Source organism: Antechinus flavipes, chromosome 4 (genome assembly GCF_016432865.1).
Source record: "Antechinus flavipes isolate AdamAnt ecotype Samford, QLD, Australia chromosome 4, AdamAnt_v2, whole genome shotgun sequence".
NCBI classification, from domain to species: domain Eukaryota; kingdom Metazoa; phylum Chordata; class Mammalia; order Dasyuromorphia; family Dasyuridae; genus Antechinus; species Antechinus flavipes.
The window spans coordinates 16,237,455-16,261,894 of NC_067401.1; the positions used below are offsets into that span (position 1 = coordinate 16,237,455).

The window sequence follows — 24,440 nt, forward strand, 5'->3', positions numbered from 1 at the left end:
GATCCAGTCCAACCTGCTCTCATTTTATACCACTCAGGGATAGGGATTGACTTGTCCAGAGTCACACAGATTGTGGCAAAGCCAGGATGAAGACTGGACCCACTGGCGGCAGAAAAAACCATGGGTTTGGATCATCAGAACCGGATGATCACAATTTATGTGACTTTGGACAAGTCACTGAACCTCCCTGCCTGAGTTTCCCTATTTGAAAATTGAAGAGATGTCCTTTGAAGGGGCTTCAAATCCAGTTCTATCAGCCTGCTCTCCAGAAGGAAGCAGGAGGGATAAGGATCTGGGACTCCTGGGTTTCTTCTGCCCTCGCCTTGATCTGTCTGGTTCCAGCATTTTCTCCCCTTTTCTGGAGCTGTCAGTAGGGAAAAGTTTGCCAAATCTCCCTTGCTGAGTCATGAAGGGGAGGGGCAGGCTAGGCCAAGCAGCCTGGCACTATCCCTCTGGGCATCTTCTCTCATTCCCCCTTTAATCCTACCCCCTGACTCAGATGCTCGTGACCCCATAAGAATTTTGGAGGCAGGTTTGAGGGGAGGGGCAGGAGGTGTGTCATGTAAGAGGAAGAAGGGGGAAGTCTTGGGGTGGCCTGTTTCTGGCTGCCAGAAGGGCTCCCGCTCCCCCATTCATGACCCTGAAATTGCCTCCTGCTCTCTCCATCTTCTCTCAAACTAAATAGAGAGATCAGAGGCTGGATCCTGCTCTTTCCAACGCTCTCTGAGGAGCTCTCTCACTGTTGTCTCTTCTGTGGAGTGAACTGGGCCCTGCCAGTCAGTCCCAGAGGAACAGAAAACTGGACCTTTGGAACTGGAGGGAGCCATAGAGGTCACTTAGTCCAAAGCCCTCTTTTTTTTTTTTCAGCAGGAGAAACTGAGGCCAAAAAGTTATAGCGATTTTCCCAGATAGTGTCAGACCCAGGTTCAAATCCAGATCAGTTTGTCAAAGCCCCCACTTGGGGGAGGGAGCCTCCAGCATGGCCACAGACAAAGTAGGGAGAGGGGGATGTTTATCATCATCTGTGCCCTGCACTTGTCCCTCAATCCCCCTGGTGACCAGTGACACCTCTTGGATTTTTGTCTGCTTATTACGTGTAGGGGAACCTAGATCTTGAGCTCCCAGGAAGGGTCAGAAGGGATCCTTCTCCTGCTGCTCTGGACACATAAAATACCCAAGGACTGAACAACCAAATGAATGAATCAAGGAAAGTCTTACTCACCTGACATGAGAACAAAACTAACATCATTGGGAAGGTGAATCAGAGTGAAGTTCCTCCCCTGATGCCTCCCTCCCCCGAGGCTTTCCATTGTTAACTAGAAGGATCCAGTGAGTTTGAGATTCAAGGCTGATCTTAACCCCGTTTTGCAGTCACATCTCTTTATTTCCCTGCTCAGATCCTGCGTCCAGCCAAACACAGGAACTCACTAGAAGGATGGATGAAGTGGGCAGCTGCCTAAGGCCTCCCATCCCAGGACTTTAAAAAATTCAATAGTATTTCCTTTTTCCAATTACATATAACGATAGCTTTCAACATTCATTTTTGTAAAAATTTGAGTGCTATTTTTTTCTCTCTCCCTTCCACTTACCCCTTCCCCAAGACAACAAGTAACCTGATATAGGTTGTATGTGTACAATCATTTTAATCGTATTTCCGTATTAGTCATGTTGCGAAAAAAAAAATCAAAACAAAAGGGGAAAACCACAAGAAAGAAAAACAAACAATTTTTTTAAACAGGTGAAAATAATATGCTTAGATTAGATCTTCATTCAGGCTTTTTTTTTTTTTAAACATATTCAGCCATGTGGGATGGTGGATAGAAGTAGTCTCAGGATCAGGAAGGCCTGAGTCAGGTCCTTTAGACCTATACTAGTTGTATAACAATGAACAAATCACTCAACTTCTCCAGTCCCTCAATTTTCTCATGTATAGAATGAAAGAGTTGGATCAGATGACTTCTGATCATCAAGAATCCTATGTCCTTTTTCATGACATCCCTTTTTCTGCCTACTCTCCCACTTTCCAGGTGCAACTCAAAGGCCATGAAGGCATGAAGCCTTCCCTGACTCTTCACCCCTGTCATAAGGAATCACCTCCATTTCCCTTTCTACACCGCAGATGCATCTATAACTCTCCTGGTTGGTTGGTCATTGTCTTTCATTCTCAAAGAAGATCAAAATGATGTCACTATGTTAGAGTAGAGTTACATGTGTCCGACTGGCTAGTCAGACCAATCCAAGCTCAGAATGCCCTGCCACAGGTTGGACCCAAATAGTCCGTATGAACATTTGGGATGGACTCACTAACTCTGAGCATCTCACTGCCATTCTGATTTGCTCACAGAGCACAGCACCTTCTCTGACCGGGGCACGCCATGCTGGGTGGTTCTGTGCCAGTGTTGCCCATCAATTCTAAAGTTCTCGAGAAGGACCTTGAGGGTGTCCTTATATTTCTTTTTCTGACCATCTCATGAAGTATTTCTAGACCATCCAAGTTCTTTCTAAGGGGCACTATAGTGCATAGAGGACCGGGCTTGGAGTAGGAGGACCTCAATCCGAATCCAACCTCAGACACTTACTAGCTGTGTTAACACCCCTGTATTAATGTTCATTTGCCTCAGTTTCTTTATCTGTAAAATGAAGAAAATAACTGCACTTCCCTCCTAGGGTTGCTGTAAAGAATAAATGAGATAACTATCAAGTGCACAGAGTTCCTGGCACATAGTGCATGCTATAAATTATCTCTACCTGTATTTGACTCTTTGTGATCCCATTTGGGTTTTTTTGGGGCAAAGCTACTGGAGGAGTTTGCATTTTCTTTCTCATTTTACAAATGAGGAAACTGAGGCAAACAGGGCGAAAGGACTTGCTCAGGGTTATACAGCTAGTAAGTGTCTGAGGCCAGATTTGAAATCAGCAAAATAAGTCTTTTTGCTTCTAAGCTCAGTGTTCTATACACTGCACCACCTAGTGCCTGGCACAGGGACAATCCTAATCTTTAAGACATCAAGTCTAAATGTGCAGAGGCATTCCCTGGCTTCCCTTTGTTAAACTTGCAGTGTTTTTGGAAATTAGCACAGGCTATTTGAAGGGCAAGGTTTCTTCCTTGTGCCCCCAAAGCCTAGTTCAGTGCCTTGCATAGAATAGAGACAGGCTGGGGGACTTGTTATTTCACCCGCAAAGGAACTTTTAATATGTGATCTTAGAAGGTTTCACTGAGAGGTGAAGTACTTGCCCACAGCCACCCACCAGGATGGACCAGAAATCAGCCAAGTCTTCCTGATACCTTGGTCAGCTCTCTCTACTAGACCACTCCTTGTCTTCCGCGATAACTTCCCAGAAAACCTATTCCGGAAGAGTCAATTAGAGGGTCATCTCCGACTATCCCTTCTCCATCTTTCTCCCTCCCTTGTCAAACTCAGGAGTTTCATGGCACCTAATAAGTTTGTATAGTCTCTATTGTTTGAATAGCCTCAATTGGTGATAAGAGACTGGGACAGCAAGGGGCAGCCTGGAAGTCTGGGGCTTTTGAAAGCTGAGGGACTTGATGGGGGAGGGGGAAGAGAGGCACTGAGGAATGGGAAGCTACCAGGACCAGGTGTAGAGAGTCTCCCATAGGAACTCTTCCAAGTTTATTGATCAGAGAGACAAATATATATACCGCAAATGCTCATAGACTTGATACAAAGTACACTCTTTGAATTTTCTCCAGTTTTCTCCAACAAATAAGATCTACTGAGATGTAAATGATTAAGCAGATCCTGGTTAATTAGACAGAGATGTAAATAGTTGAGATACACATTAGGGTAAAGTTTGTCCTACCATTGTCTCAAATGGCTTTCTCCCAAATGCCTTTAGTCTCTATTGTGGGCTTTTTTTCCCCATCCTGAGTTCAAAGGTTTGCCTTTAATCCAAAATTGCATTTTTGCTTCAGTGGCTAGATTCTTAATTTATTATATTGACAAGCAGTCTCTGCGATTTCAATAAGGGAGTTTGGGGGAGCCAAGTTACTGTAAGATTTAGGACCTGGAATGAATTCTTATCTCCTGGCACTCTATAGCTAAGGACTTGGGGATGAGGCTGAAGGGTGCTGAAGACCTTGGAGATTTAGGGTTTTATGCTGGAATTTTAGGCTGAGTTGGGAGGTTGGGTTGGGAACTATGGCTGGGGAGTATAACAAGTGGGAAAGGTCAGAGTCTAAATTCTCTAAAGACAGGAACTATTTTGATTTTTGTCTTATATCCATAATGGTTAGCACAGTGCCTGGGACATGATAGATACTTAATAATCTAAGTATTACAACACACTATAATTGTGTTGACTGATCTATTTGGACCCCTTAGAGGAAACTCTTTAGCCATTGACCAACTATCCTTGGGAAATTGAAGCTATTGCCAAGTTAGAGAGAAACAGATGAACTGGATGGTCTCAGGAATGGCTGTCTTTCTCCCTCCCGACAAGATCCCACCTGGATCAATTTTCGTCATGGTTGATCTTTGTAGGGTACTTTCAATGTGAGGATTCTCTCTACCAAAACTTGTATACAACTTACAGCCTTAAGAGATAACATTAAGAATTCAAGTAACTCATTCAGAACCACTAAGTCCGATGTATCAGAGAGGTACAATGTATCAGGTCTTCCTAATTCAGGGGCCAGCTCTCTACTCACTAGGTCATACCACCCTTTATTTGTTTCAATAACCTATCATCTTGTAAAAACCCCCTTGGGGTCCGCTGTTATTAGATGAACTTTCATCTTGGGGCTCCCTCAGATCTCTTCCCATACCTCCGTGGAAGACCACAGCCATTTTCTCCTCACTCTCCTAATGAGAGTATGACAGACACACTTCTTGTGCAGTTAAGTTGGAAGACCACTCTCCCTAGAACCAGAGCCTTGTAAGATGTCTGGTTCTCCAGAACACCTGTTGGGGGTGAGATCGGATATACCTTGTACGCGCCTCTTTCCCCTCAGGCTCAGCAGCCACATTTACTGAAGCCCCAGAAAAGGGAATTCTCACTGTCAATGTCCTTGATATTGTCACACGGTTCAACATCAGAAAAGGGTATGATCTTCTCAGTGGAAACGTCATTGCTGAAGATCACCGTTGTCTCTATGCCTTGAGGACCAAGGGTATATTCCCACCCATCTGATTTTCAGCTGAAACCTCTAAGTATTTTCTCCACCCTGAGAATAAGACCTATCTTATTTTTCTCTTTGTATCTCCCATGCTTTTGCATCCATCCATTTGATAAAACCTTTAAGAAACTTAGGGCTCAACAAAGTCACCAACTGTCCTAAACCCTACCACAAATCTTAAACTCTAACCTTAACCCTACCCCTATCCCTACCTCTACCACAAACCTTAATCCTAACCCTTTTCATATGGTCCACAGTAAATTTCCTAGAAAGGATACCCCCAAAATGTAAACTCTGAGGGCAGGACTGATTTCCTATTTCCCATCTCTAATGTAGTTCCTGACACATAGTAGCCATTTAATACACACAAGTGCATTGAATTGATAAACACCAATTAGTCTGCTTCAGATTCCTTAGCTCCCCCAAGTAGAGACCGGATCAATTTAATCATCAAAGTATTTTTTCCAGCTTTATTTAGGAAACACAGTAAATGTTCCAGTATAAAATAGCAAGGGAAGGATGGGGGGGGGGGGAAGATAGAGAGAAAGCAGACTGATAGATACGCTTCAAGGGATCAGCCTAGGAGAGAGCAAGGGCTCCCCAGGCGGATGGCTCAGGGCGTGGGGGTCTCTATTTGCAAGCTGCTCCTTCTGACTTTTTTGCATCAGCACCTCCAATCTCAGCACGGGTTTCAAAGGTAACTGGAATAGTGACTTCTGCAGATTGGATGGCAGGCTTGGGCAGAGGGGCTTCCACGGACAGCGTCCCATCGGGGGACAGAGAAGACACAACTGAAGTGGCGTCTACACCGGGGGGCAGGCTGAAGAGAGAAAGGACAGAGACTTGAGTTGTAAGACCACTGTTGGGATGCCAGGGCAGCCTGTCAGAAGTTAAGGGAGGAGAGCGGCCATTTCTTCTCTCAGCTTTGTATTTCCTCCAGTCCGGGCAGAGTGTTTTGTATATCAAAGACATTTAATACAGGATTAGGGACCGGACTTGTGATTTCATTGGTGTAGGAACTTCTGGGTGAAGAAACAACTAACGGTTTAGGCTGCCCCTTTCCCTGAACCTTAAAGTTTTAGAGAGTTACCTATGATATTGAGAATTATATGACTTATCCAGGATCACACAGCAAGCAAACAATAACAGAAAGAGTGTAAATGCTATGTTGTGATCCACACTCACTTCCCATTGTTCTTTCTCTGGGTGAAATAATCACCTTCTTGATGATTCTATCCACACCCATGCTTTCTACTATCACTTCCAGATATGTTGGGGTTGGGGATCTTGTACCCTTTTCCTCCTGGCTTCTAGACTAATGTTCTGTCCAGTGTGACATGCTCCCTCTCTAGGCTCTTAATATTTGGAGATTTTTTATTTTTTAACAAACTTTTCTAAAGGTTTGAACCTTTGGCCTTAGCCTTGAGCTCCCATCACCAACAATAAGCCTTCAAGGTTGGCAGTTGAGTCTCTATCTCCTGCCATAAGCTCCCATCCCCGTCACAGGGACCCATTTATACTCATAGACACCCTATGTTTACAGCTGAAAGGAACCTTACAGGTCATCTAGCCCAACCCCCTCTTTTTAAAGAGATTCAGGTCAAGTCACTTTTCCAGGGTCACATAGCTAACAAATGGCGACAGTGGGATCTGAATTCAAGTCCTTCTGACCTCCAAGTTGAGCATTTCTCTCTCTCTTTCTCACTCTATGCCTTGAGGACTTCCTACTCCCCGTACACCTTGACATTTAAGGCCCAGACAAGAGCCCCCAAACCCTGGTATCAGTTTGGAGTTCTGGGTGGGGAGGGGACATGGGGAAGGAATAAAGGAGGCACGTTTGGGAATTGGAAACTCCCCCAAAGGACCAGCTCCCTCTCCAATACTCACGTATATTTCCTAGTAAAACATCTGGAGATGAAGCCGTGCTCATCTTGTCTCTCTTCATGTTTGCCTGGGGGAAATAGGAGAGAAACAAATGAAGGCTGGGGGCTTCTGGGAGATACACAAGACCACCCCCCCCCTTTGCCTCCCCAGCTGTTTTCTCATAGGATCCCAGAATTGGGGACCTTAGAGAACAACATTTAATAGAAAAGGAAATAGCCCAGGGAAAGGAAATGACTCCAAGGTTACTGGGCAAACAGCAGAATCAAACTTTTGAACTCCGAATCTCTGGCTGAAGCCCCAGTGGTTTTCCATAATCCTTTGGAAAGTGCCTTCTCTTGCCTGGGGAGTTCCCATTATGCTGGGATCCTGAAGGGATGGGGGAGTGACCGTGCCAATGTCCCAAGGCTTCGGAGCGGGGCAAGTGGTTTTCTCGGAAGCCTTCGGCTATGGCAGGAGCTGGAAGCATGCCCAGTCTCTAGCTGGGAGAGCCTGGAGCTGGGGATGGGGGCTTAGCTCCAGCGCCCTGAGCAGAGGCTGCATCACAAGGTTCCAAAGGCAGGCAGGGCTTTGGGCTCTGAGCCATGTTTTTGACTTTGTTTGCATCCCCAGCGCTTAGGACAGCGCCTGGCACACAGTCGGCACTTAATAAGTGCTCACCCACTGGCTTCCTACTAATGCTTTGTGGGGAATCGGGGCTTAGCCCTGCTGGGGGCTCGAGCCTGGCACGTGAGGGAAAAGGTTTGCGAGCCAAGCCCGGTCTCGGTTCCTTTCCTCTCCATGAGCAGCAGTGAGAAACATGTTTTCTCCTGCAAGTCCAGGCTAAGAGAGGGGACAGCGCGTACCCGCTTCCTCCGGGGTGGAGGAGAGCGAAGAATGTTGGGAGGGGCCTCGGGGTTAGGTTAACCCGTCAGGGTCCGGCTCGGCGTGGGGTATCCGGCCCTTCCGCCCAGCCCCCCAGCCCCGCCCTATCCCAGGACAGCCGGGGACCGACGGCATTCTCAGTATCCTCCCCGTGAAGGCTCAGGAGGAATGCTCGCCCCGCCCCCTCCGAGCCCATCGCCAGGTTTGCCCCCCACCGCATCCCCCCCCAACGGGCCCCCCAGTCAAGGGACTGGGCTGGGAGCTCACCCGTGATCTCTACCACCCCATCCTTGGTCTTCACGGTCAGCTCCTCGGGGGCGAAGTGGTTGACGTCGAGGGTGACCCGCCAGCGGTCGGCGGTGTGCTGGATCTCCGAGATGCCCCGGCTCAGCTGCCTGCTGAGCGCCCGGCTGTAGGCCTGGGCGGGAGGCGGGGGGACCAGGGGCGCGGCGGCGGCGGCGGCCGCCGGGACCTGCTCAGCCACGGGGCTGGGCAGCAGGCGCACGTAGCCCGGCCAGCTGGTGTGGCTGGGCCACTGGTACCAGTCCTCCGGCAGGCGGGGCAGCCCGAAGGACTGGTCGAAGAGGCGGCTGCTGGCCGGGTACCAGTCCCTGAACGGGTCCCAGCTGGGGCTTCTCTGAAAGGTGAAGGGGACTCGTCTCTCCGTCATGTCAGCGACTAGTCAGCGGGAGGTGGGAGTGCTCGGGACCTGCTGCTCTCCCCGGGAGCTCTGGGAAGGAGTGTCGAGGCTGGGCTGGCCCCGGCTATAAAGAGTCCGAGCCGGTTATTTTTAGCAGGCGGTCTCAGGACTCTATTAATGGTAATTACACTGGGGCAGAAAGCCTGGGGGGCGGGAGCAGGGGGGCCGGGCCAGGACAACGTCCACCCCCTTAGATTCCTCGGGGAGAGAGAGACAGAAGAAAAGAGGGAGGGAAAACAAGTCCAAGCCCTGCCCAGGACCTGGAACTTTCACTCATCTTTCTGGAAAGTGAAGGAAGCAGAGAGAAGGTGGTGAGAGGCTGGAGGATGGGGGGGAGGGGGTATATGGGGGGGAGAATCTCCTCTTTCCTCCCCCCTTCTCCAGGCACTTGGATCAGAACCCAGGCCAGGGTACAGAGAGTACGGGTTTAAGCGAGTGACCCAGAGAACAGGATGTGACTGGGTTGCCCCTCTCTCTCTCTATGACATCCCTTCAAATAAGTACCTCTCCTCATTGCCCAGAGAGGCTGAGACTTTGCTCGTGACCCACAGAACACAGACGTGAACCGGGAGACCTGGAGCTTCATAAAGTTTAGAACTGGAAGAAACCCTAAAGCCCCTTCTCCCATTTTGCTGATGAGGATACTGAGGCTCTAGGAGTCGGTTACTTAGCCATTATAAATCGTCAATAGAAGGATCATGTGACTCCTAGCTCTATACATTCATCCTGATAGGGGAACACTTGGGGAGGACGCAGTGCAGAAGTGACCCCACAGCCAGGGTGGGACTGGGGAGTAAGACTGACTGCCCTCTTTGGTTCAATACCTTGAAAAAGTCTCAGCTTTGAATCTCAACTTCTTTTCCCCATTCTCCCCGCTCCCTCCCTTTCTCTCCAAGAATATTTCCTCCTCTCCTCCTTATCCTCCTGTACCCATCCCCTGCCCCTGTTCCATCTCTCCCTTGTCTCCCTTTGCCCAGTTAGCTCTTAGCCCCATGACATAACCTAATCCCTGACAACAGACACACACAGAGACCTCCCAGTTTCCAGGGGGGCTGGGAGCTGGAGACCCCTAATATCTATTCTTGGGGGACTTGCTTGTGAAACAGTAACTATTCCAGTATAGAATGGTGTGAGAAGGTGGGGCAGGGAGGGAGATTCTGGCACTGAGACGCTGAGGAGACAACACCCTCTCCATCCTCTGGGCTGGGTAGCACAGGACAAAACCTTCTGTTTTTCCAAGCCCCCCCCCCCTTGCCCTCTGTGGACACTCTATAGAAAGAACTTTCCAAGATCAGAGGTTCAGATCTCACCTCTGACACAATATCTGCGGGACCCCGGAGAATTGATTCACTTTCTTAGACCTCAGTTTCCTCATTTGTGAAATGGGAGGAGGAGGGGATTGGACTAGAACAAACCCTGAAGTGTCTTCCAGCTCTAGAACGAAATTATCATGAAGGTTCTAGACAATTCCTCCCCCCCCACCCCCGCCCTGGCCAAGTTCTGTGGGGTCTGTGTCCTCATATCTAAAATGAGGGATTGTGACTAAATGACCTCCGAAATCCCTTCCAGCTGGTTATGATCCTATGACCTCTGAATTCTGAGATCTAAATCTCTGCTCCTATTACTCATCGGTGTCTCCCCCTCCCCCTTCCCCACCCCTAGGTCAAGGAGAACTGGAGAAATGAGTGAGCTCAAGCCCGTAAAAGGCTCCAAACTCCAAGATGAGACAGATGATTGAAACCCACACCGTGTCCCTTCCCAACGGGCTGGAGTAAGGCTGGTGAGATCACACCTATAAAATGCTTTGAGCAATCTGGAAGAAAGGGAGGAGAAGGGGAGGAAATCTACCCAGCTTCCCCAGCCCTCACCTCTCCGCTGCCCCGGATCTTTTCCATTTTAAGGAAACGAGGATAATCCAAACATCGGAAACGCAATAATTCGAGTTGGGTTTTTCTATCTAAATTGTTCCCACTGACTCTCCTCCCACCAACAGGTTACTCCGGCCAAGGGCGGGGCTGCTCTGGGTATCAGACAAGGTTAAGTCCTTTTGAGATGGGGAAGCGGGGATGGAGGGCCAGGAATTCCGCTCTGCTTCCCTGAGCTTGCCTCCTCTGTTCTTCCAAGCCCCACCCAAGCCTGTTTTCTGAAAAAACAGGTGAGATCAGAAACCACAGGGAGTGTCAATCTTCCCCCGTTCCCCTTGTCCCTGAATCTGGGAGTCTCTCCCCCCGGCCCCTGAGTCTGGGAGTCTCTCCCCCCGGCCCCTGAGTCTGGGAGTCTTTCCCCCCCGGCCCCTGAGTCTGGGAGTCTCTCCTCCTTGGGAGGAAGGAGCTGAAAGCTTCTGGATCTCTTTCAAGTTAAAATCTCAAAGCCTTTTATAACTCCCCACAAACGCCAGCTGGGTTCTGTGGGTGTGGGCTGGAACAATTTGACAGGTTAATCTCCCTTCATCCTTGTCCAGGAGGATTGTACCCACCCTTCAGAGAAGTGTGGAAACCAGGGGAAGGTCATACAGCTGTCAGGGGTTAAAAGGGAATCACACCCAAAAGTCTGCGTCCCCTGACTCTGCCTCTCCCGTGTCGCTCCCAATTCATGCCCTCTCCCCTCAACTTCCTTTAATTTGTGGCCTCTTGACTGCAGATATATTTGTTCCAGTCACCTCTAAATTCCTGGTTGTGGCAGGGAAATCATTCCCTGAGAGTTCTCCTTCTCCACTAGCTCTTCCATCAAGAATGAGACCAAATCCAAGGAGAGAACAGACTCTAGTGTAGACTGGAGGGAGTAGAAAGGATACTTAGCGAAAGGGAACAGGGCCATTAAGGAAAAGGCTGGGGCTAGGAAGAGGAAGGACGTCTCCACCTGGGTTCAGAGCTAAAGCTTTGAGGAAGTAAGCCCTAGGGAGCAACCACGGGGGTCCTACTGGACCTCTGAGAAATGAACTTGAAGGCACATGAATCCAGGAAAAAACTCTTCGTGTCTATGATTGTCCCCATGGATAGAGGCTGTCCATGTGCCATGAAATCATCTGTCCAACTAGCTTAGAATCCTCTAGTCTGATCTCTCATTTACCGAGAAAGGAGCTGAGATCAAGAGCTAGAAAAGGGTTTGCTCAAGATCACACCGTGACTCAGTGACAGAATTGGCAAGAGAGCCCAGGGGACAGTGGGATGGGGGTTGGACGGGGAGAAGAGCTGGGTAGGATTTTAGCTTGGTTATTTACTAGCTGTGGGCTTCTGGGTAAATCACTTCCTCTCACCTGCGCAATGAGGGGTTTGGACTTGGTTACCTCTAAGGTGATCTGACTTTCCAGATCTTAATTCTCTGATCCTAGAGCCTCGATTCGTTTTTCCTCTTCTGCCAGCCTTGAGGGTAGGAGGGTAACACTAGACCAAGAATACAAGGATTGAGCAGGGCTCACCTGCCCAGGCTTGGTGGTCCCCATTCCCCACCAAACCCAGGACTTGATCTCTTAGCTTCCACCTCCTGATGTAGCTCCCTGCCCTCCATAACCCCTAAGTCCTTCCCACTTTTTTTTATCTCCTTTTACAGGTTGGGCTGCTCTAAGATGAAAAATTTCCTGGGCTAAGTATTGGGCATGTTTGGAAAATCTGGGTTTGAATCCCGGCTCACCAAAGGTAGGATCTTGGGCAGGTCATAGAGGTCAGAGTTGGAAGAGATCTTAGAAACCATCTTAAGTTGATCCCATTCTTCAGATGAAAGAACTAAGACTCAGAAGGATTACATGACTTGCTTAAGGTCACACTGAAACAAGTAATCCCTCTGAACCTCAGTTTTCTCATCTTTAAAATGGGATCCTAATAGCACTGCTCTACTGGAATTGCTGTGAGATTGCAAGAAATTCATTAAAAAACCAACCTAACAATGTCAATTATTATTAGCAGTTTGGAGGAATGGATTCTCCTGGGATTACTGTGAGATTGAAAAGAATTCATTAAAAAATCAATATAACAACACCAGTTATTATTATTATTAGCAGTTTGGAGGAGTGAATAGAGAGCCGGCCTTGGAGATCTGGGTTCAAGTCCTCCCTCTAACACATCCTGGCTGTGTGACCTCTAGGAAACCATCAAGATATTGGGAGACACCCTGTTTTCCAGGGCTGAGTTTCAGCAAGCAGGCTGGACCCTGAATTTGGCATAACAACAATCCTTTGTGCTCTGGATGATGTCACCCTTTGGCAAAACCACCTAATTATTGTATTCCTTTGAGCAGCACCAGGTGTTCTCTGAGTCTGGACAAGCTTGGAGAAGTATCCATGTTCTGGTCGTGAGGTCCTGCTATGACTCAAACTTGTCTCATCGTCAACGTTACCTCCCATTGTCAAGGCTATGGCGCACTTCGTAGCCATAGGTAGGAGTACTGAGGTAAGTACTACACTGCCTTGGGTTCTCCCCCCCCTCCCATTAGGGTGGGGTCCCCACTTTCCTTGACTTTGAAATTAAACTTCTCTTTGATTTCTGACTCTCCCATCTCCACCCTGCTCTGTCCAGCTCAAGCCATCCATAGGTTAGAGGCTGGTTCCACCCAGTTGACAAAACTTATGCTTCAAAGAAGGTACTTATCTGCATTGGTGGAGAGACTTTCTTCACCTGGGAGTTCCCTATGTCATTAAAATCACAACCTCTATTCTACGATGATCATTATTATTATTCGAGGAAACAAACCTAAACTGGGAGTTAGGAAACTTACGGACCAATTCCAGCTTTGTCACTTCAGCCATGACCTTGGTCATGCCATTTGCTCTCTCTTGGTGCTAAATTCAACCCTCTCTTTCTTCCAAGGTTAATGACCTCTTCCCAAACATATATATAATATATTTTTTTTGGTATTTCAGCTGAGATTACTTTATTCCAATTCCAAACATTTTTTTTTTAAATTGAGCTTTTTTTTTCTCCTGTAAATTGAAGATATTGGACTAATCCCTTGATTCAGCTGAGACATACTTTGGTAGAGGCAGTGTGGTGCAGTGGAGAGCAAGCACTGGCTTTGGAAACAAGAACTGTGTTCAATTCCACTTCTGACTCTTTTCCTATGTGACCTTGGGCACATAAATTCCCTGTTTTTAGTCTTAACTGTCTTTATCTGTAAAATGCTGGAGTTGGACTGAATGATCTCTGAGTCTTTTAGGATTCTAGTTTTCTGATCCTAATATCACCAAGAAGGGAGAGATCTTTTAAAAATAAAATAAAAAAACCAACTGAGATAAAAAATATATTTGTTTTGTTTTTGAGGAAAGGCAGCCAAGTTCTAAAGGATTTTCAAAGGCAAAGGGGCAGGGAGATGTTGAAGTGAAGAGTTTGGAAGATCTGAGTTCAGATGTGACCTCAGGTACTTAACACTTTTTAGCTGTGTGACTCTGGGCAAGTCACTTAACTCCAATTGTCTCACCATAAAGGGAGTGGGGGGAATAAAAGTACAGTCACTCCTACCCCTTCTGACAGGACTGGGGAGGATTGCGACAAAGGGGAGCCCAGATTGGATTATTGGAAGTGAAGTCCTGTCAATACCCATCCCTGACTATCCAGAGTATCCTGGGGGAGAGAGAAAAATGGGAGTGGGTGGCAAGAACATTCCAGACTGTCCCTTGTGATCGCAGGAAGTTTAAGAGAAATCACTGTTCCCATCCCTGGGGCCAGGCCCGTCTCCGCCCTCTGGCAGGATCGGATGTATTTATCTATTGGCAATATTGTTGTATCCTCCCCTTCGATCATGAGTGACGGTGACCCGGATATTAATGACAACTTTATGTGTGAGAAGCCCTGTTAAGGACATGGTCGGGGACCGGAGCCTCGGGAAGGGCCGCGGGCTGAGTCTGGAGCAGGGGGCGGCAGACAGACGGGCTCTCTCAGGCCCCAGAGTCCCTTTCCTCAACTGTAAACTGAGGACTTTGGCCTCCGTGGCCCCTAAGGTCTCTTCCAGCTCGAGATCGGAGATGCTGGGGCCCCTGAGACCCCGGCACCCGGCTGCAGGGGAAGCATGTCAGGGATCCATCTGCAGGGGTTACAGAGACGGGAGGCTGGGGTCGGGTGCCGGGGGCAAACGCCCCGGAGGAAGGGCCCCGTGGGGGAGTCACTAATCCAGGGAAACAAGCCCCTCCTCCATCTCTCCGGCAGCTCTGGCAGGGTCCCCGCAGCCTCTCCCGGACTTCTCAGAGCACGGTCCCTGAAGCTCGGGGAGGCCACTCCGGGAGGGAGGTGTGTGTGACCTGGACCTCCGGGCCCACGTGGGGGAAGCGGGGCGGGGGGTGTCCCGCAGGCCGGCCGCGAGAAATCTCTCCTAGGTCCCCGCCCCGCCCCCGGCCCAAGGAAGGGATTCCCCTCGCGGAGAGCTAGCTCGTGGCCGGCCGAGCTGAACCCCCGGGCGCCTCTGAGGACCGCGAGGCGGCGGCTTTGCGCGAGTCGGAGCAGCAAAAGCTCCCACCCCAGCACGCGCGGGTCCCGGGGGACAGCCTGGGCGCGGCCCGCCTCCGCACTCGCTCTCCCCGGCTGGAACAAGAGGAGCTGCAGGACCTCTGTCCAGTCTGTCATTGGGCGTTCAGTGTCCCGGCTCCCCTCCCCCCCACTCCCACTCCCACCCGCAGCCTGCTGACTCATGTTGCAGCAAATACTGAAGGAGGGGGTGGGGCGGGACGGGGCCGCTCGGGAGACCTTGGCTGAGCCCCGGGGAGAGCGCCCCCTCCCAGCCTTGGAAAACCAAAGGCAGAGCGGAGGCTTCGGGGCCGCTCCCTCCTTCATGAGGAATAGAAAGACAAAGATGGAAGTGACTGAGCTGGACAGGGGAGCATTCAGTAGACTTTGCCATTAGACTACACAAGACCAAGAATTATTCCTAGTACTGAGCCTCCGTTCCCGAAGCGGAGTCCTCCATCCCTGACGCTGAACCCCCAATTCCCGACAGTGATAAACGAAGTCTTCCATCCCTAACACTGAACCCCCAATTCCCGACAGTGATTCTGCTTCCCAAAGCGGAGTCCTCCCTCCCTGATGCTGAATCCCAATTCCCGACAGTGATTCCGCTCCCCCAAGCGGAGTCCTCCCTCCCTAACACTGAACCCCTAATTCCTGACAGTGATAAACGGGAATCCTCCCTCCCTAACACTGAACCCCCAATTCCCGACAGTGATTCTGCTTCCCAAAGCGGAGTCCTCCATCCCTGACGCTGAATCCCCAATTCCCGATAGTGATTCCGCTCCCCCAAGCGGAGTCCTCCCTCCCTAACACTGAACCCCCAATTCCCGACAGTGATTCTGCTTCCCAAAGCGGAGTCCTCCATCCCTGAAGCTGAGCCCCCAGTTCCCGACAGTGATAAACGAAGTCTTCCATCCCTAACACTGAACCTCCAATTCCTGACAGGGATCCCGCTCCCCTGAAACGGAGTCCTCCATCCCTAACACTGAACCCCCAATTCCTGACAGGGATCCCGCTTCCCAGACAGGGCATCCTTCTGCCTCATCTTGAGCTGCCTGCATCCCTCACAAGGGCATCCTTTCCGACATTGACACTGAGCACCCAGACACAGTAGCGACTTCGGGCTTCCACATCCAGCGGGAAGCCCTTAGCCTTCACACAGAGTCCCCGCCCTGGGCGTTGAATCTGCCGCAGGGATTTGACAAATTTCCTACTCTTTTCCTCGGAACCCCTGAATGAACAGAAAAGACCCCCACTCCTATTTGCAAAATCTGTGGTCCCTGAGCACCTCGGCTCTTAAATGTTATTTGCCGCCGGGGTCCCACTGCAGCTGTGCACACAGCACAGCCCTGACCTTACCCAGCCCTTCTCAAGTCAACACCTGAAGTTGCTGCCTCCTCCTGTTAAAACTCGGCATCGACAGCCCCTTCTTATTCATTGTTCTCCCTTTGAGAGACACAACATGATTGCCTGCGTCACACTGCGGACCCCACCCCAGAAGGTAATGCGGGCTCCCCTCTTTTTAGCCCAGCCTGAGCTTTCTCTCCACTCTCACTGCGACACCTGGAGCAATTCATTGTCCACCCCCAGCAGCCAGGTGGGAAACAATGCACAGCATCCTGTTGCCCAGCAATGATGCATCCAATCCTGGAGACCCTATTAGTAAATGGGGAAGAGGGGTGGGTCTGGTTGGGGGTGGGGAGGCTGGATTGCTCTCTCAGAGAATGGTGAAGGAGAGAGGAAGCTGCCTTGGAGCTTTGTTTTGAGAAGGGGGTAGGGATTCCTTCTCCTCATACTCTACTGGAAAAAGGAAATTACAAGTCATTTTTCCTTAAGCTATGGGGGACTTAAAAAATTGGTCCTGACATACAGTGTTCCTCTTTCTTCATTCCCTGGACACAGCCTCCAGATTTGATTATGGCAGCCATTATTTCTCCATCCCTACAGGCTGTGAGGTCAAGGAGAGTGTGAGTCAGCGGAGAATTCCTTCCCTTCCCTTGGAATTCTCTCCACCCCACCTACACTTTGTTGTCTAAGGGTGGATGGTTGAACTAGACTCCTGTCATGCACTTGTCACATTTCCCATGACACCTCTCCAGATTCCCACAATTCTAAATAGTGACTGATAATGACATATCAACACAGATCCTTGAGAGCAGGAAATATTTCTTGTTTTTATTTCTTTGTTTCTCCTGAATCTGTGGTTTCCTGGATGTAGGGAGCTCTTAGGGTGGAAAATCCTTTCCTCTGCAAAGTATAATCTTAAAAAGCTACCTCAGAAATAAAAATTAAATAACATAAGCAGGATCATACAGCCAATGTGCCACAAGTGGGTTTTTTTTCCTGACTTCCAGGTCAGTGCTCTCTCCATTAGGTCACATTTCCTTTCGTGTAGTAGATATTTCATAAGATTTGTGGAATTGGATTGAACTTGAAGATAATGGGGCAAGCTCCCTCCATTCAGAGACTTCCCTCACTGATGCCAGATTCTACTATTAGGGATTCATTCCTTTGGATTCAACATTACTCTCTCTCGATTTCATAGTCTCTCCTAATTCAGAGGGAATGAAATGATTAGACCCTTCTCTCTGACAGGTCAAGCCAGGACTGCGGGAATGGGCAGGTACGGGAGAGATGTGGCAGACGTGACGGAATGCTCAAAGGGACACAGGAAGGGAATGGAGGCAAGGATCTGTCTCTGTGACTTCACCAGGGTCAAACGAGTTCTCTGTGCCCTCAGTTTCTCCATTTGGGTGTATCTTCAGGGACTCTTCTCAGTTCTACTGCACAGAATTCTTCTCTACCTTCAAGACTTAGCTCAAGTATCACCTTCTCCATAAAGTCTTACCCCACCAGTCACCTAGTATTTGCCTTTATTCTCTTTATATTTGTTCTGTGTACACACACACATATATATACTGTTATTGCTCTCCCATCTCCACACACGTTAGAATGTAAGGTCCTTTTTTTGTAAACATTGTGTCCTCAAAACCGTGTTTGGCCCATAGCTGGAACATAAACGTCTGTCGATTGATCGGTAAAGCGAAGGGATTGGATTCGATGATTCCTAGCGTTCCTTCTGGAACTGACATTCTATAATAAAGTTTCTAAAAAAAATCTCCCCCCTTTGGAAAAAACCAGCCCCCACATACGGGGGGAACAACTGAACACTCAGCCCCACGTGACAGGGACAGTGTATACTTTGTGTTTTATTGTATTCCAACCATCTCAAGGAAACTACACCTCGACTCAGGATCAGAAAGAAATCAAAGGAAAATGAAAGGAAAAACCAGGCTGAATCCTACCTCGGAACGGATCGAGGCAGAACAGCATCCTGGCCTACCCGAGGGGACAGGGCACGGGCTTTTCTCCATATTGTGGGTCGGGTTTCCCCCCTCCCCCCAGATGGACATGACTGGACTGAGGAAGACTTGGTGATATCCCTGATGCACAGCTCCTGCAATGGGGTGGGGAACAAAAGGGATGAGGGGATACTGTGGGAATCAAGAAGGAACAAGGAGAGGTGGGGTCCCTAGGACCCTCCCCCTATAAAATTGTCCTTTGCCAGGGCCAGAGCAATGTGTGCCTAGGGCAGGGGTGGTGAGGAAGATACCCTCTCCCCCAGGGAAGGAGCAGCAAGGGCCAAAGATCCCGATACCTGGCTTGGCAAGGTGGCGAGGGAGAGGGGTGGTCCCGGCCTTCAAGGCCTGGGGGAGAATAAATAAGACGCAAATAAATTAATTAATAAATAAATTCCATAGCAGCCTAGTTCCCTGGGGGAGGGGAATGTTGCCGACTTAGTGTAATACTGGCCCTGGAGTTCGAGACTGAGCCCACTTTGAAGGTTCACTAGCCCCCTTTGAGCAACTACTTCCGGAAGTCCCATTGGAATCCGAGTCACTCCTCGGGCCCAGATACGTAGATCCCAGGGCAGGACAGATGAAAGAGACTTGTGTCTGTGTGGGGAAGTTTGTTTACCTCAGAGGAGGGCCATGCTGGAGGCTTAGTTGATGGGTCTTTCAACCCAGGTGAAATACATAATGGCAGGGGACATCAGCCCTGGGGAGGGGAGAAAGGGCATCGTGGGTGAGGTTTCCTTCCTGAGTCCAACAGTCAGCCTGATGTGGTCACTTGTACCTCCCCCACCCCCAATGTCCAGCTCTGTTTCTGGGGGATGGAAAGGTCAGCCGCTCCATCCCTCTGCCTTGGGGTACGTGACCTTTTAGCCACCTTAGGAAAAGAGCCGTGTCTCCTTTCCTTCCTTGGGATCGCTCCATGAAGGGCCCCACGGCTCAAAGGTCAAGGAGTCTTCCATTGAACCTGGGTCCCACTCACTGTATTGTTGGACCCTTCCTCCCCGGTGTTCTTAATGGGAATTGAAGCCAGAGGCCCCCTTTTCAGGAGCATTCCTGGACATCAAGCGTTGAGCTCCCCCAAGACAAGGCCAAAAGAAAGAAAGGAAAGTCCGGAAGGCTGAGGGAAAGAAAAGAAGGCTCGAGACAGGAGGGCAGATGTGAAGGGAGTAGAGGGCTTCGGGAAGTTGCCAGGTTTCACTTCTGCCAACCAATCAGGGAGGGGCAGGGTCTGGAGATACATTCTGGGAGGGAGGGGCTTCGCCTCCTTGGGTGGGCTCTCCAGGAAAGCGGATTCTTTCCCAGGCCCCCTTCCCTGCGGATGGGTGGCTCAGGGCAGAACAGGGTCCGGGGCAGAGACTGAGCATATCCTGTGTTCAGTGGCTCTTGGTGCCCAGCTCCACGGAGCGGAGAGGGCACCTTCTGGAAGCGGTAGGATCCCGATCTTTGTCATCAGGCCCTGTGCCCAAACTGGGCAGAGGTCTCTAGAGTCCTGGGGCGCACCGGCCCCAGTCCCGTGAGGACAGAGCGCCCCCGTCGCCAACCCAACCTTGTACAACAGGGTCAGAGGAAAGGAGGCCGGAGGATGGGGGAGAATCCCCTAGGCCCGCTTAGGCCACAGGACACTCCCCACCCTGGGGCAAGCCAGAGGGCCGGAATCTCCATCCACCTGGAGGTTTTCTCTCTGCCCCCACAGTGGAGGGGGGCCTCCCTGGTGCTGGCGGGAGGGTGTCAGGGATGGATGCAGTGGGTGCATTTGGCCTCGCGGGGCTTTTGGCCTGGGCTGCCCAGATACCTGGGCCCACCCCGGGGGGGTATGAGAAATATGAAGGGCTGGTGGGTGGGGAGTGAGATGTATGTGGGGGGGGGTTTCCCACAGCCCGCACAGGAGAACGGCCCCGCTCGCCCCTGCCTCCTGGCTCTGACCCGCCTCCCGGTCCTCGGAGCCCGCTCACGGTGGGTCCCTTGGGCCAGGGGGAGCTGCGTCTGGGGGGCTCTCGAGTGGGAGCGGGAAGGAGCAGGATCCGAGGGAGAGGGAGCGCGGGTCTCTCTGGGCTTCAGAAGCCCCCGCTTTCCGAGCTGCTGCGGCTGTTGTAGCTGGGGCTGGGGCTGGGGCTGGGGGTCCTGGAGGGGCTGCGGGTCCGGCTGCGGCTCCCGCTGCGGCTGCTGTAGCTGTCCGGGCTGCGGGTCCCGCTGCGGCTGCGGCTGTAGGAGTGGCTGCTCCAGGAGCTGGAGGAGGACGACGAGGACGAGGGGCTGGGCCGGTAGTAGGGGATGGGGCGCTTCCGGGCGCTGCGGGGAGAAGAGACATCAGGCTCTGCAGCAGCAGCAGCAGCAGCAGCAGGCCCTCCCAGCAGGGCTCACTTGGCTGCAAATAACCGGAGCACTTGAGCGGAGAAGCTAGGGGGAGGAGGGGGACTCGCATCTTCCAGGAGAGAAAGGCTCCTCTAGGTACTGGGAAGCCATGGGTCTATCCCTCCCATTTTACAGATGAGGAGCCTGAGGCCACAGAAAAGTCAAATTACTTGCCCAAGTCCCACAGAGCCGGCATTCAGTCAGGTCCACTAATTCCAAAGCTAGGAAGTATTTCCCACCCATCCAATTTTTCCACTTTCTAAAGTTTGGCAGAGTACCGCCCACTGACATGGGTTCTTTTTTTAAGGGCTCATCCAGGGTGGGAAGGGAGTTGGTGATCCAAAACCCCAAAGCACCTCCAGAAGAGACAATTAAGACCTCAATGGGCAAGTGACTGGGTTAAGGTCATACAGTGGGTCCAGGGCTGGAGCTATAGCCTGGGGCTCTTTCCACTGTAATATCTTCCACTTCTTAGATCTTGAGGAGATGACCATCCTGTGGGCCATCCTCCTCAGCCCCAGAAAAAACAAACAGGCAGCCAGTCTCCCTCCCCCTGCTTCCCCCTTAGGTACTCAGGTTTCTAGAAATTAGTCTAGAGCCAGGGAGCTGTGAGAAGAGAGAGGAGTGGTTAGCAGGGAGCCCCTCAGAGACCCCAGTTAATACAGGAAGGAAAACACCGTGGGGTTAGTGAAGGGAGGAGGGCAGGAAGCACCATATCCAGGGGCAGTAACGGTCCTGTGGTCACAGCTGGTGTCTCCCCCTACTCCCAGGAAGGAAAAGATGGGCTCCTAGGTCAGGAGCTAGGTGGAACCTCAGCCCCCTTCTTTTGTCAGATGAGGAAACTGAGGCAAAGTTGCTCAGGGCTACTAGCTTTTAGCACAGCGCCTGGTACGGAGCAGGCACTTCGTCCTGATTATTGACTAAGCGGAAGCTCCTGAAAATGACCCCAGGACCTCGGACCCGCACACCAGAGCTGCTTCTACAGTAACATGTTGCCTCAGTGTTTGATTGAGAAGTCTCAGGCTTCACCCCTTGCATGTGGTGGACAGGGAGAAATGGAGGTTTAAGATGGGGGGGCTCCTTCACCCAGGAGACACAAGCGGGGGGGAGGGGCTAAGTTCCAGTCAGTTCTGGCGATGGGGAGGTCCCAATTCACAAAGCCCCTGACTGATTTCAGAGCAGATCTGATGGACTTTTTAATCTCTTCCAGGGGGTTTTGAAGGAGTCCATGTCCAAAGGGCTAAGCTATCTCTGCCCTCAGCCTGAAGGGAAGCTGGGAGCTCGGAATAGACCTAAAGAGAAATACGGTGGCAAGGCGGGGATGGAGGGGACGCCACGTGTGAAGCTCGAAAGAAAGGGAGACCCCACTAGCCCCAGGTCTTGTTTTCCTCCCTATCTCTCCCTCCTGCCCCCCATTTCCTAGAGAGAGAGTTTAAAGCTAGGCAGAACTGTTAGTCTTGTCAGAGGCAGACAGACAGACTGAGAGAGCTGAACACCTCACACAGGGATTTTCCAGGCAGCCCTCAGGGATGGGGGAGGGTCCTGATGGAGGGTTACCATGGTAACCAAGCTGGTCCCCCCTCCCCCATCCTGGCCACAGCTTCCCTCCGGGTGGAACCTTGAGATGGAAGGGAAAAAGAAGAGATCAACGGGGGAACAGGGCCCTAGTGCAGTGGGAGGGGTCCCTGAACACCCTGCGGCATCTAGCAGACTGGCTAACCTCTCCAATCTCTCCCACATCCAGTCCTAAACCCATAGGATTTGCTGCTGAGCTGCTTTCTCTACATGCTTGTTTATCAGTGTTTCACAGAGACTTGACCCCTGCCCTTCAGCCCCAGTGAGGGGCTTTCCCCCCAGCACCCCAACCATCATTCTCACCACAGAGCTGGGCTTTGTCCTTGATAATGATCCTGGACCTTGAGTCCTCAGCCCTTGCACTGAACGCTTATCTTTGACAATCAGCTTCCAACACTGACATTGAGCTTTTTATCTTTGACATTGAGCCTCCATCCTTGACACGGGGACCCTGATTTCCAACTCTGACTCCCTGTTCTCCAGCCCTAAGCTCTCAAGTCTGACACTGAATTTCCATTTCCATTAGAGAGCCCAGATACCCGACGTTGGTCACTGAACCCAGCAATGAGCCCCTACTCCCAGCCCTGAATCTTTTGTGATCAAAGACATTTTCTATGTAGCTCTCGGGGAGTCCGATGAATTTTTCCTTTGTATTTTCCGAGATCAAGCACTCAGGGTTGGGTATCCCCTATCTCTTTTGTATGGAGTCCATGGCCCTGGTCACAATATCTCCCCTTGATTAGTCCCTCTCCCATCCCTCCCTTCGGTCCCCTACCTGGTAATCCGCCTAGGCTCCATGAAACTAGGTGAATCCCGACGTCTCTTCCGTATGGGTGAGTAACTCCGGGACCGCCGTCGGGGCCTAGTAGCTTCCCCCTCTGGGTGCCTTGTCCGGCCGTCACCTTCCTTCTCTCTGGAACGGAGATGGGCTCACGTTAATTGGAGTCGATGGTGGACCTTTGGATTTCAAAATCTTTCTTCCAATCTCTCCCTTTGCTTCCCCTTTGCCCCTTCTCTCATCCCCGATACTTTCCCTTGACTGCGCCACAGAGGTCCTTCCAATTCCAAAACCCTTAAGCTTGATGGCTGCTTTCCCTATGTCCCCACATCATCACGTGACCATTGCTGCACCCTCAGTATGATCTGCCGGGTCCTTTCATTAGGAGTTCTCTGAGGCTCTGTGTGCCCATTGCCTTCCAGGAGCTGCCATCCTGTTTGACCCCCTCCCACCTGGCAGGGCCTTGCCACCTTGTGGTTTTCTCCCATAGAGAAGCAAAGATGTTGCTCCCATCAGCCCTCATCTCTTGGGGGAGGGAGCAGGGGACTAGGATTTGGAGGTCTAGGGACCGGGACCTGACAGGGGCACCCCTTCTCTCCGCCACTGATAAGCTTGGATAGCAACAAGCCTACCTGGGGAAGGCACTTGATCACACTTAGGGGGATGTTCTGGAGGGAATCCCATGAGCTTTTTCTAGGCAGCCCAAAATCTAGCTCCAGGTGCTGTCATTACTTCTAGTCCTAGTCTTTAGCTTAGGAGAAGCTTTAAGCACCTCATCATTTGGCAGAAGAGAAACCTGGGGACCCCAGAAGGTAAATACATTCCCAGGATGTCTTAAAAGCTTAAAAGTCTAGTGCTAGAATCCAGTTTCAGCCTTCAGATTCCAAATCCATGGACATTCTCTACTCTATCCCTCAATTGGAGGCACAGGCTGGGGCAGCTAGATGCTGACTAAATCTGCTTAATCCTGGGAAATGTGACTGGGCAAGAATCAGTGGCTCTCGTTCTGTTGGGTCTCAGTTTCCCCAGATGTAATAGAAGGGGATTGGATTCCTGACCAAGGGTACTGTCCAAGCTGCTTCGATCCTCACCAGCTAGTGATCAGAGGGTGCTCCAGGTTACTAATTTAGGCTCCTTAAAGAATCTTCTCAGTAAATTCCCATCCCCCTTGTCTTGAAACATAGAGATCCCTCCAGAGCTAGAAGGGACTTAGGTACCACTAAGGCTCAAGGTCACATGGTAGGGAGGCCAAGGGCTGAGATTTCAAAGTCTGTCAGACTCATCACTTTCAACTGAGCCATGAGTGTGTAGGAACTTGGACTAATCTGAAGACCTGGCTAAGAAAGGGTGTCATCGGGTTAGCCTGTCT

General features: G+C 50.7%; 2 protein-coding genes and 3 long non-coding RNA genes across 7 annotated transcripts in view; 2 read left to right on the forward strand and 3 right to left on the reverse strand.

The window, feature by feature from the left end:
* Positions 1 to 5,579: 5,579 nt before the first annotated feature.
* Positions 5,580 to 8,632, reverse strand: HSPB1 (heat shock protein family B (small) member 1). The gene is made up of 3 exons (XM_051991884.1): positions 8,150 to 8,632; positions 7,025 to 7,088; positions 5,580 to 5,957 (listed from the first exon to the last, which is right to left on the reverse strand). The coding sequence occupies exons 1-3, from the start codon at positions 8,550 to 8,552 to the stop codon at positions 5,768 to 5,770; spliced, it is 657 nt and encodes a 218-aa protein (XP_051847844.1). The 5' UTR covers positions 8,553 to 8,632; the 3' UTR covers positions 5,580 to 5,767.
* LOC127558656 (uncharacterized) lies at positions 8,613 to 13,813 on the forward strand. Of its 2 annotated transcripts, none has more exons than XR_007952956.1 (3): positions 8,613 to 8,702; positions 10,245 to 12,217; positions 12,816 to 13,813. It is a non-coding gene; the product is annotated as an uncharacterized LOC127558656 (long non-coding RNA). The 2 variants fall into 2 exon arrangements; XR_007952957.1 differs by having other exon boundaries at positions 10,245 to 10,362.
* A 431-nt stretch (positions 13,814 to 14,244) lies between these two features.
* Positions 14,245 to 16,510, reverse strand: LOC127558655 (uncharacterized). Of its 2 annotated transcripts, none has more exons than XR_007952954.1 (2): positions 16,392 to 16,510; positions 14,245 to 14,594 (listed from the first exon to the last, which is right to left on the reverse strand). It is a non-coding gene; the product is annotated as an uncharacterized LOC127558655 (long non-coding RNA). The 2 variants fall into 2 exon arrangements; XR_007952955.1 differs by having other exon boundaries at positions 16,370 to 16,510.
* Positions 16,511 to 16,693: 183 nt separating this feature from the next.
* Positions 16,694 to 17,865, forward strand: LOC127558657 (uncharacterized). The gene is made up of 2 exons (XR_007952958.1): positions 16,694 to 16,783; positions 17,606 to 17,865. It is a non-coding gene; the product is annotated as an uncharacterized LOC127558657 (long non-coding RNA).
* A 334-nt stretch (positions 17,866 to 18,199) lies between these two features.
* The window catches only part of SRRM3 (serine/arginine repetitive matrix 3), a 104,623-nt gene continuing 98,382 nt past the window's right edge, over positions 18,200 to 24,440 (reverse strand). Inside the window, exons 13-14 of the mRNA XM_051991880.1 lie at positions 23,069 to 23,206; positions 18,200 to 20,655 (exon numbers count right to left, since the gene is read on the reverse strand). Coding sequence (XP_051847840.1) covers positions 20,421 to 20,655; positions 23,069 to 23,206 — 373 coding nt within the window. The 3' untranslated portion in view covers positions 18,200 to 20,420. The remainder of the gene's footprint in view (positions 20,656 to 23,068; positions 23,207 to 24,440) is intronic.

Excerpts from the sequence above, each read along its gene's own strand:
- HSPB1 (XM_051991884.1), bottom strand. The coding sequence starts at position 8,552 with ATGACGGAGAGACGAGTCCCCTTCACCTTTCAGAGAAGCCCCAGCTGG. Across the intron at positions 7,089-8,149 it reads TGGGGTGGTAGAGATCACGG|GCAAACATGAAGAGAGACAA; the intron begins GTGAGCTCCCAG and ends TATTTCCCCCAG. Across the intron at positions 5,958-7,024 it reads TGTTTTACTAGGAAATATAC|CCTGCCCCCCGGTGTAGACG; the intron begins GTGAGTATTGGA and ends TTCTCTCTTCAG.